General features: G+C 45.5%; 1 protein-coding gene across 1 annotated transcript in view; it reads left to right on the plus strand.

Annotated features, from left to right (window-relative positions):
* Positions 1-12,049, plus strand: part of LOC101021715 (E3 ubiquitin-protein ligase RNF213) — a 101,596-nt gene that overhangs the window by 72,592 nt on the left and 16,955 nt on the right. The window contains exons 36-47 of the mRNA XM_021928097.2: positions 1,895-1,995; positions 2,108-2,290; positions 3,648-3,817; positions 3,914-4,013; positions 6,010-6,121; positions 6,677-6,890; positions 7,133-7,323; positions 8,562-8,684; positions 9,909-10,019; positions 10,448-10,690; positions 11,028-11,109; positions 11,896-11,930. Coding sequence (XP_021783789.2) covers positions 1,895-1,995; positions 2,108-2,290; positions 3,648-3,817; positions 3,914-4,013; positions 6,010-6,121; positions 6,677-6,890; positions 7,133-7,323; positions 8,562-8,684; positions 9,909-10,019; positions 10,448-10,690; positions 11,028-11,109; positions 11,896-11,930 — 1,665 coding nt within the window. The remainder of the gene's footprint in view (positions 1-1,894; positions 1,996-2,107; positions 2,291-3,647; positions 3,818-3,913; positions 4,014-6,009; positions 6,122-6,676; positions 6,891-7,132; positions 7,324-8,561; positions 8,685-9,908; positions 10,020-10,447; positions 10,691-11,027; positions 11,110-11,895; positions 11,931-12,049) is intronic.

Here is a 12,049-nt window from a genome sequence, read left to right on the forward strand (position 1 = left end):
TGACCCCTGCCTGCGCACACCTCACAGGATTTAGGAGGTTAGGACCATGGGGAGGTTTTTTTGGTGATAAAAATGGCCTCAGAAACTTACTGGGTTTCTGGTTTATTTCCTTCCAGTCAGATCTCTGTGCAAGTAACCACAGCCAAAGACCTTACCTCATTAGTTTTCATGCTGGAAGCCTGACTTGTATCCCTCCCCAGCCCCAGCTGAAGGGCAGCCCCTTGGGACCATTTGAAACAAGAGGCTTGGGGGAAAGCCCTGCCCTTCACCATGAGGCTGGCTCCCTCAGCCGGGCAGGAAGTTGTTGATGGAACTGCTGCAGGATGGCATGGGTGGGACTGCAGGCATGCCTGGCTTTTAGTTCTTTTGGACATATACCTTGAAGAGGAATTCCTGGATCATTTGATAACTCTATGTTTAACTTTATGAAGAAGCACTGTATTATTTTCCACAGTGACTGCAGCATCTTACATCCCCACCAGCCATGCACCAGGGTCTGAATTTCTCCACATCATGGCCAACACCTGTTACTATCTGATTTTTTCATGATGGCCACAGTGATAACTCATTGTGGTTTTTATTTGCATTTCCCTAATGACTAGTTATGGTGAGCATCCTTCATATGCTTGTTGGGTGTTTGCTGTCTTCTCTGGAGAAATGTCCATTCAAGTCCTTTGCCCATTTTTGAATTGGGTTGTTGACTGACAAAGTTATTAGGATATTGAAAATACACACATCACTTCCAAGTAAGATTTATCCCAGGAATTCAAGGATGGCTCGAAATAAAGAAAAAAATCTGTAAATGTTATCAGTTGTATAAATTAAAAGATAAACTCTAAATGATCATTTCAAAATGTAGAGAGAAAGCATTTAATAAAATTATTTAGAAAGAAATACTGTTGTCAAGCTTGGAACAGAAAGGTACTCTCCTTGAGCTCACAATGCCCAAGGTAGACATAATATTAAGATGTCTATACCAACATCATGCCTGCCTATCAAATTCCGTAAGCACAGCCATTAAACTGTCTTGTACAGTGATGATGTGTATTGCCTTTGAAAATGTATGTTGCCTAAAAAACAGTGTTTCCGCTTCCAACTATATCCTAGAGAAACTTATTCGCTCTCAGACATATGCAAGAATGTTGAATACAGGACTGTCAGGAATTGGAAAAAATCTAAATGCCCATTAACCAGCAGACGGATAACTGGTATCTTCATCCGTGGGTACGGGAGTGATCTGGACCTAAGGTATCATGAAGAGAATGAGTTTCAGAAGCCTCAATACAGTGTGGTATCATTGATACCAAGTTTTAAAACATTCAAAATAACATTCAACCCCATGTTAAGACATGCTTACAGTTATCCTAACAGTAGAAATCTAGAAATGTAGATACCTCTGGAGAGGGAGGGAGGGATGTGAAATTGTAATTATGTATAATGTTTTGTTTCTCTAAAAAAAAAAAAATTATCCCAGCAGCTTGGGAGGCTGAAAGAAAATTTTAAAAAATTAAAAATGTTTACAAAATGATCTAAAGCAAATATTCAAAAAATGCTGAGATTTCTTAAAGCTTGGTGGGGGGTATACAGATGGTCATTATTATTACTTAGAGTATGAAATCTCTTAATAGTGGGAGGGGAGGAGACCTTAAAAGAAAAAGAAGAGGGAAAATCGTAACTTGAGAATGTAGTTCCCTGACAAGCAGCATAATCACAAAAAGGGCATTCAGAGTTCAAGTGCTAAACACAGAATCACAAAGGTCTCGCACCTCACACGCATGCGGCATACGTCACAGCCCTGACTCAGAATGTGGTGTTCCCTCTGTTGCCTGACCTGGCCCCTGGCTGCCCTCAGCCCTCCCCACTGCTAATGACTCCTGTCACTGCCTTTCTTCAGTGTCTTCGAGAGAACTCCGACGTCAAGACGCACAGGCCTTTTGAGGCCGTGATGAGCACCCTCTGTGAATGCAAGGAGAGAGCCAGCAAGACCCTCAGCAGGTGAGACCTTAGGTTTGGATCCGTGAAGGCGAGAATTCTGAACCTTTCGTGGTTTTCACTTCTTCTGGCCAGTTTCTCTGCTTCAGAACTGACTGCCCTTCTTGGATTCTAGGTTTGGGGTCCAGCCGTGCCCCATCTGCCTGGGAGACGCACAGGACCCCGTCTGTCTGCCCTGTGACCACGTGTACTGCCTGCGCTGCCTCAGGGCCTGGTTTGCCCCAGGGCAGATGATGTGCCCCTACTGTTTAACTGACTTGCCAGACACATTCTCTCCAACTGTTTCCCAAAGGCACAGGTAAAACACCCCTTCTTTCAAGAAAGCATCCTTTTTTTTTTATTTTCCTTTTTTGGCAAACACAATATTCAGAAATATGAACTCTATTAACCTTCATTTGGTAGAAAACCTGACCTCAGAGAACTATCAAAAGAGATGCCACTGTATGTACTTTCATAAATATCTAGTATCTCAAGATTATTCTTCCCCAAGACATATACATATAGATTTGAGAAATAGCAAATACAGAGGAACTAAGCCAGAAAGTCATAACAGAGGTCCCCACCAGAGGCCCAAGGAATTTAGATGCCACTTTTTTTTTTTGGAGATAAAGAGTCTCACTCTCTTGCCCAGGCTGGAGTGCAGTGGCATGATCTCGGCTCACTGCTACCTTTACCTCCTAGGTTCAGGCAATTCTCCTGCCTCAGCCTCCCAAGTAGCTGGGATTACAGGCACGCACCACCATGCCCAGCTAATTTTTGTATTTTTAGTAGAGACGGGGTTTCACCATGTTGGCCAGGCTGGTCTTGAACTCCTGACCTCAGGTGATCCACACGCCTTGGCCTCCCAAAGTGCTGGGATTACAGGCGTGAACCACCACACCTGGCTGACACCACTGGTCTTAATGCATCAGTATCATTCACAGTTACTGACCTGAGAACCAACCCACTCCTTGTCTAGCTTTTTGGAGGTGGTTAAAAGCAGCTCTACCTCTCTGGAGTCAGCAGGCCTCAGCCCTGCTCTGTGAGTGGTTGGTTTTCTTTCCTTCCCCTTCCCTCCCTTCTCAGGCCTCCTATAAGTGGAGCACCAGGCAAGCCCAGTGGATGGGTTGACATACTTTGCGATATTGAAGGGTACTGTTGGCTGGTCCAAATGATCAAAGTGTTTCTAGAAAGGGATGCATCTAAATATCATCTGTTGAAATGTTGAAGACTAGCTCTAACGGGTGAGAGGAGTGACTTGAATCTTTCAATTTAAAAGTGAAATGCTGGCCAGGCGTGGTGGCTCACGCCTGTAATCTCAACACTCTGGGAGGCCGAGGCATGTGGATCACCTGAGGTCAAGAGTTCAAAACCAGCCTGGCCAACATGGTGAAACCCATCTCTACTAAAAATACAAAATTAATCAGGTGTGGTGGTGCATGCCTGTGATCCCAGCTACTTGGGAGGCTAAGGCAGGAGAATCACTTGAACCTGGGAGGTGGAGGTTGCAGTGAGCCGAGATCACGCCACTGCACTCCAGCCTGGGCAACGAGTGAAACTCCATCTCAAAAAAAAAAAAAAAAAAAAAAGGTGAAATGCTGTGAAATCTCAAGTCCTTCTGTAAGGAGGCATTTGGGAAACACCATCCACCTGTCTTCTCTTTCTCGTGTTCTAAGGGAAGTCATTGAAAAGCATGCCCGCTTCCGGCAGATGTGCAACAGCTTCTTCGTAGACCTGGTGTCCACCATGTGCTTCAAGGACAACGCTCCGCCTGAGAAGGAAGTGATTGAGAGCCTGCTCTCTCTCCTCTTCGTCCAAAAGGAGCTCTTAAGAGACGCTCCCCAGAGTAGGTTGCTTTCTTCCTGTAAACCTAGCAGCTCACTTCTTCATCTCACTTCTGCATGTCTCATGCAGTGAGCTGCCTTTCTCTTTCTCGTTTAAGGACGCCGTGAACACACAAAATCTCTCTCACCATTCAATGATGTGGTGGATAAGACTCCTGTCATCCGCTCAGTGATACTGAAACTGCTTTTGAAGTACAGGTAAGAACAACATGGAGACTTGCTTCTAGAAAGCCCTGGCTTTTTCTCTTCATTGCGGCGTTCTCTTTGTTACCAAGTCTTCTTGTCGTGACTAGTAGGTAGTACGTGATCTTGGGGAGCTTTTTCGGTGAGGAACGACCTGGTTACTTGTACTGGCTGTTATTCTGACATTGTCACATGTAGGCACATGAGTTTAGTATTCCCACAAGCACACATCTAGCAAGAAGCCAACAGTGCCGTGAAGGGACCACGGTGGTGTGAAGGACACAGAACTCAAGAGGGCAGAATCTGTGGGCTGAGCCTGGTTCCACAGTGGTCCAGCTTTCTGATTTTTCGGATGGTAGCTTAGAATCCTGCTCACCCTGAATGTCCTAGATGTCTTCTAAGTTTCTATTCCCCTGACCATGGGCTCTATTTCCTTGTGAAAGGATGTTGACATCCAAGAATAGTATCACCTGTGGTACTTGTATTGATCTAATATTGCAGTTCTCAAAGTGTTGGTATGGACCCTTGGGTGTGAGGTGGGTCTCTGAGGTTAAAACTATTTTAAAAATTAGATTACTAAGATAAAATTGCCCTTTTTAAAAAACATGTTGATGCTTATGATCTTACAAAAGCGGTGGTAAGTGAAACTGCTGGCCCCTCACGTGAAGACGCAGCAGCTGCAGACATTGTTTTCTTCACCGCCATGCACACGTGGTTTTCTTCTTCATGCCAGTTTCATTCGTTTTACTAAATCTTGACTCTTGAGGATTTGATTTCTTAATGTTTTGTGGAAATGGGAAGCACACAGCAAACACTCCCACTACACACTGCAGTAGACAGCTGCCTCGCAGAAAATCACTCATGACAAGCCCTGAGTTATCAGCCGGCTGCTGTGTTCACGGACCGCCACTCGTGCCGGGAGGAAGGATGCACACGATGCAGGTGTCCAGGGCTGGGTAGGCCTCTCCTGGAAATCAGCAAAGCGAGCCGGCCTCAGCCAAACAACTGACAATGTTGGTTGGTGATGATAACATTCAAGCTTTTAAGCTGAAATTGAAATTCTGAAAAGCTTATATTCTTCACTATGAGCCTGTGAGCTTTCAAATACTTAAAGATATTTTGGTGCAATTTGTGGTGATATTAATGAATATGGATTTTTTTTAAAACGCAGAATAAAAATGTGTCAACCTTTACAAGACTTGCACAGCCCAGTGAAGCAGTATTTTCCAAATGACCAATGCTTGATGTCACGAAATCTGTGGGTCAAAAAGAAAAAAATTCTATTTAAAGTATGGGCAGACTTTTTGATTTTAACGTAATTGACTGAAAAATGCATTGATACAGTTTTAGGCTCCACACTGCAATTAACCTTTAGACATGACCATTTATCACTGTTGCCACAGCATTAAGGAATAATATCCACAATGATCTGCAAAAACTATTAAAATGTTCCATACTATTCCGAGTGTATGAGGACAGATTTTCCTCATATTCTCCGATATGGCGCAGCGACGGGGAGCAGAAGCAGGGCAGGCAGGCCGCTGACTTCCAGGAGCCAGGCCTCAGGGCCAGTGCAGGAATGGAAGACCAAGCCACTCTTCTCACTGATTCATGTTTTGGAAAATATGTTAAATGTTACTTAACATGTAACAGCTTTTCTGTTATTTTAAATGAATGTATATTTTTGAAACCTTCTGTTTTTAATGTCTCATAATTCCTATCGTACATATTGATAATATAACTCACATAAAAGCTCTTTGAGGTTCTCAATTTTTAAGACTATAAAAGGGTCCTGAAACCAAAGTTTGAGGACAGCTGGTCTAAAATGTGAGTTTTATACTCCTCCAGTATTATGCTAAAAGGTTTTCCATAAAATCTTAGAAACTACATATATGTATGTATGTTTATACACACACACACAGGACAGATGAGTGATAGATAGATGCTCTTTTTTTAGTACGGTGTGTCTCCAGATCTGAGAGAGCCAGGAATAATATTTCTCTTTCTGCAGCTTCGATGATGTAAAAGATTATATTCAGGATTACTTGACCCTGTTAAAAAAGAAAGCATTCATAATTGAAGATAAAACTGAACTGTACATGCTCTTCATCAACTGCCTGGAGGTAAGCGAACTCTCTCTTCCCTGAATTTCTTTTGGAAACTGAACCACATGGTTTAAAATTTACAGAATATAATTTTAGTCAGTATAATTAACAAATGCTCTGTTCCTTGCAGAAAAGAAGAAAGGTTTCCAAGACACTGCTTCTGCCTTCAGCAATGTATATATTGGCATTTATGTGCATATACATACAAAACAGAAGTCTAGGAGAATATACCACCAAAGTTAACAGTGGTTATCACTGAGTGGGGACATTGTGGATTTTTTTTATCTTCATATTTTTATATCCAAAATTTTCACAATGTACATAAATTAGATTATATAATTATTTTCCTGTGAGGAAAAAAATTTTTCCCCTCACTTTTCCCCTCCTTCTTGCCCTTAAAATAAAAAGGGATATTAGGTTTCCGTGAGTCAAGAAATTTACACTGAAACCTACAACAACATTCTTTATCCTCCTTTCCTTCATTTTCCACAGTCACACTGGCAACTGTAGAAGCTTGGGGCGTCCATGTTGAAAAGAATAATATCCTTTTCTTTCTTGTTGCTTGTTCCTCAGGATTCAATACGTGAGAAGACCAGTGCTTGCTCCAGAAATGATGAACTGAACCACCTAAGAGAGGAAGGTCGTTTCCTTAACACGTATTCTCCAGTAAGACGTGGCCGAGAGCCGGCCAACGAGGCCTCAGTTGAATACCTGCAAGAGGTGGCCCGGATCCGCCTCTGCCTGGACAGAGCTTCAGATTTCCTCTCGCAGCCTGTGGGAGGCCCAGGCAAGTCTTCTCTGCCTTGCTTTACACTTTGGGTTTAAAGACTCCGTCATTTAGAAATTCAGGAAGTATGGGAAACTAGTTCTTAGAATAGACTATGACTGGGCTTTTCCACGTCCCCTCTCCTCTGGACGTGTTTCTGTGAATGCCTGTGGGTAGGTCCTGTGCCCTCTGGTTGGCCTTGTGTCCTACAATAAATGCCCTAAGTCACCAGCTGCTCACTCACTTTCTCGTTGGCCTCTCAGGGATGGCTGAGGAGAAGCAGTGCTACCTGCGGCAAGTCAAGCACTTCTGTACCCGGGTGGAAAACGACTGGCACCGGGTGTACCTGGTGCGGAAGCTCAGCAGCCAGCGGGGGATGGAGTTCGTGCAGGGCCTCTCCAAGCCCGGCCATCCGTGCCAGTGGGTGTTCCCCAAGCAAGTCATTGAGCAGCAGGTGAGAAGTGGGGCCCGGCAGCCCACAAACATGCACCCCCAGAGCCCTATACACCCCAAACCCACACCCCACCCCACCCTCACACCACCCACCAACACACCCCCACACCCCACCCTCACACCCAGGGATGGTGCCACTGCTTCTGCATTCTGCCTGCCCTCGGCATCCCCAGAGCCAGGAAAGAAACCTGCGCTTGTCTGTCTAGTCCTTTGTGTCTGTGCTTTAGCTGATTTGCCCCAGCTTATGATCATGTTACACCACCTGCTGTAGGGCCAAGGTAAGGGCACTCACCTCAGAGCTTCTTAGGCATCACTTCTCATTGAATTTCAAGGAAAGTAGAACGTTTTGTGGCACTAAAGGCCACAAAAGTTCAGCTACATTTAAGCTGAACTTAAATGTAGTTTAGCTTGCAAGGTGTGACCTTTTTACCTCTGGCAGGCAAGAGACAGGCAAGAGCAAGAACTAGGAATATAATCACATAAGAGGCTTCAAGGCTAGGTTGGGCGCAGTGGCTCACACCTGAAATTCCAGCACTTTGGGAGGCCGAGGTGGGCAGATCACTTGAGGTCAGGAGTTCGTCAAGACCAGCCTGGCCAACATGGTGAAACTTCGTCTCTACTTAAAAAAAAAAAATTAGCTGGATGTGGTGGTGGGTGCTTGTAATCCCAGCTACTTGGGAGGCTGAGGCAGGATAATTGCTCGAATCTGGGAGGCAGAGGTTGCAGTGAGCTGAGACTGCACCACTGTACTCCAGCCTGGGCGACAGAGTGAGGCTCTGTCCCAAAAAAACAAAAACAAAAAAAGGCTTCAAAGCCTCTCAGTGGTCCTTTCCAGATGCCCAGAAATTAACAAATTCTTACTGTCCTGGGGATACAAAAATGGTACTAAGAACCCTGGCATTGTTTGACCACCTGGGGTTTAGAGTTGACATGACTTGAGCCACCCGGCCTCAGGCGTGTGGTGCGATGCCATGAATGGAAGAAGCAAGCACCTCCCCAGGTAGCACTGCCATCGGCAGGCGTTCCCTGCACTCGTGCCTCTTCCTCTACTGCAGAGGAAGCTCCCTGTGAAGACGGCACCAGACTCCTGCCTCAGGCCAGGTCGGGGAATCCCAGCTCGGCTGCCTTTAAACCTCGAATGATCGATCACCAGGTTCCTGCACCCATTAATACGGTTCTTTGCAAAACATTCCTCCCATCGTTCACCCCCAACTAACCCCTGTATTCCTGGGGCTGCAGAAGGACCACCCAGGCCAGATGGATAGGTACCTGGTGTACGGCGATGAATACAAGGCTCTCCGTGATGCTGTGGCCAAAGCTGTCCTCGAGTGCAAGCCGCTGGGCATTGAGACTGCTCTGAAGGTAGGGTGGGCCCGTGGCTTCTCTCTGATACCAGGTGGCATCCCTTGGGGCCTGCGTGTTCCCTGGTTTATGTCAAATGATGCAGGGTGGTGGACCACTGACGTGGCCCATCATGTGACACTGTATTGGAAGTCACGTGCCCACGGCCTCCAGGGTGCACCTGTCCGGTGTGTGTGAACCAGTGGCTGGAACAGGACAGCTACGGCAGCTGAGCTGGGTTGACAGATTTGCTGTGTCTTGCTGATCTGCCAAGGCCATCAGCAGCATCTTTTGATTTATGTCCATTACTTCCTTTGAGACCCTGCTGGAAAACAAAGATGCTGACACAACTATTAATAGCAAATTCACATCTATATGTATTCATAGTTCAGATATGCTTGTGTGTTTAATAAAAATACATATGTTGGTGTAGTGTGGGAAGTTAAAAAATATAAAGATGTTTTTAGAATCTAACCTTTAAATTGGTCTGGTCTTGCTTCCTTTTTGAGTCCCTGTGCCAGGAAAAGAGGAAATAGAAAATCCTCTTTCTGCTCAGGAGAAGTTTCTAAGACCAGTGAAGGAGTCAGAAGAACAGATGGTGATTCCGTTGCTTCTGTCATTAAGCTGGCTGCTAAATATGCATTGAGTTTAATCTGAGAGTATTTTAGGACCTTTGTAGCCCAAAAGTTGCTCGCCAGAAGATGGCCTATGTGGGGCATGACCCCAGGTGTCCAGGCCTGGAAAAGGCTCCTTCCCCAAGGGGTGGGTTGAACAGGCTCCTTACCCGGTGGGTGGGTTGAAAAGGCGCCTTCCCCAAGGAGTGGGTTGAGGGCTGAGACACTTTTCTTTTCACAGGCAAACTTCGCGGGCCTCTGGCCCTTAGGTAGATCTGACGGGCTGGGGCGGTGGGGGCGGGTCTCAATCCTATAATCCCAGCACTTTGGGAAGCCAAGGCGGGCAGATCACAAGATCAGGAGTTTCAGACCAGCCTGGCAAACATGGTGAAACCCCATCTCTACTAAAAGAAAAGAAAAAAAAATTCGCTGGGCATGGTGGTGGGCGCCTGTAGTCCCAGCTACTCGGGAGACTGAGTTAGGAGAATCGCTTGAACCCGAGAGGCAGAGGTTGCAGTGAGCTGGGATCGTGCCACTGCACTCCAGCCTGGGTGACAGAGCAAGACTCCATCTCAAAAAAAAAAAATCTGTTGAGCTTTTAAATTCTCACTTGATACCCTTGATTTTGCAGGCCTGCAAGACCCCCCAAAGCCAGCAGTCAGCCTACTTCCTGTTAACACTGTTCAGAGAGGTGGCTATTTTGTATAGATCCCACAATGCAAGCCTCCACCCCACGCCAGAGGTGAGTAACCGCCTGCAGGGCTGTGTTCAAAGTCTCAGTGTTTGGAGGGACTTTATTCAATAGAATGAAACTTATCAACACAAATCATGCCATAATTTTTTTTTATCTAGGATAGAGACTTTCAACCTTGTTATGTGGAGGAACTATTTTCTGTTTAACCCAAAGCTTGTAGAATTATAATGAAAACTAAAGCCAAGAACAAAAGATAATGTAAAACAAAATAGAATGTCAAAATTAATGCTTACATATGTGGATGCTGTGTTTGTATATGCCCAGTTCTCTTCTCTGAAAAATCTCCCCCTCAAATGGTGGTGATTTCTCCATATTTACCTCGATATTTGATGTATATCTGGTGTCAGTGTATGCCTAAGAGCAGTTCACACAATGTTCTTTGATATATCTTAATGTTAAGTTTTTTTTCCTGTCAGCAATGTGAAGCTGTGAGCAAATTCATTGGCGAATGCAAGATCCTTTCACCTCCTGAGATCAGCCATTTTGCAACATCACTCGTGGACAATTCTCTGCCATTGTTGAGGGCGGGCCCCAGTGACAACCACCTTCAGGGAACAGTGACAGAAATGGCCATTCATGCTGCAGCCATCCTTCTGTGTGGACAGAATAAAGTCTTGGAACCCCTAAAGAATCTGGCCTTCTCCCCAGCCAACATGGCGGTAAGAGTAGGCCACAATTCCATCAGCCTTCACCGGAACACCCCCAGAGCTTGTCACTGTAGAGACTGAGCTGCAGCCGTGGGAACCCTTGAGCATCTTTATCTCCTCAGTTCTCTGCCTTTGTGTCACTTGATTCTTGAGCACACAAGATAGTGACAGACTTGCCTTGCCCTTTGTTATTTCACAGGGAGCTGTTCTGTTTTCTTCACAGATCGCTTCAGAAGTCCAGTAGAAGGAAAGCAGAGTTCCCTTTCTTCCTCCAGGCCTCCTGCTGAGCAGCAGCACCCAGGCGACAAGCTCACTTATCTAGCGCTATCTCTGTTTTCTTGTTTTTCAGCATGCTTTTCTTCCAACCATGCCTGAAGACTTGCTGGCTCAAGCTCGGAGGTGGAAGGGTCTGGAGGGAGTCCACTGGTACAGTAAGTGTTGGGGTCTGGATGACCCCACACTCCTCTCAGCTTCAAAGGGTGTCCAGATGCTATGAAGCAGTGGGTTCAACTTGGGGTCCATGTGGTTTGTGACTCAGGGTTCAAAACCACCTGCATTCTACCCGTGGCATCTGCAGAAGATGAATGGCTTGAAGGAGCTGGCACTCGGCCGGCTAGATGATCCAAACCATTTCATTTCTTTGTTGTGTGCAAAAGGCGCTCTGTGATGCACTTCTGTTTTCTGGAATAGGCCATTTTGGGAGTAGGGAGGACTGGGAACCACATCAGAGACACATTCAAAGGCCCATCACAAAACAAAGTTTTTGACACAAAGATAGCTCTTCTGAAATATATGAAATATAGAACTGGGAGACTGACTCATATAACCCATGACATGTAAATTTTGCTGTTGCCTGAGTAAATATTTTAAAACTAGTTTTTAAAGTTGTTATAAAATATGCTCATGACAAAAAAAAACAAACACAGAGAATAGAAAGGTCTAGAATCCTGTCCACCTCGCCTCCAAAAGTACCGCTGGTGTGGCCTATATTCTGATTGCTTTTTACTTCATAAAATTAGACTCAGACATTTTGCACTGACGACATACATTTATTAAGCTTCAGGCAGGTGTCATATAATTTAACAGATTAGTGTGGGGCGCTCTGGACACTCATTCTCATATTTTGGTCAGGCCGAGAGTAGAGTTAGCTTTCCCTTTTCCGTGTGGGTCATTCGGTGAAACCTCATCAGCCAACGTGCGTCCTGTTCTCTTCACAGCTTGTCCCAACGGCCATCCCTGCTCTGTGGGAGAGGTGAGTCTTGGTATTTAAGATGGGGTCGGAGGGGTGGCGTGCACGCCTGGGTTGGAGGAAGGGGATCATGGGTGAGGAGAGCGAGGCTCTCGGCCTTCCAGGAGAGCACAGGCTCACCG

The sequence above is a fragment of the Papio anubis genome, chromosome 17, assembly GCF_008728515.1.
Source record: "Papio anubis isolate 15944 chromosome 17, Panubis1.0, whole genome shotgun sequence".
NCBI classification, from domain to species: domain Eukaryota; kingdom Metazoa; phylum Chordata; class Mammalia; order Primates; family Cercopithecidae; genus Papio; species Papio anubis.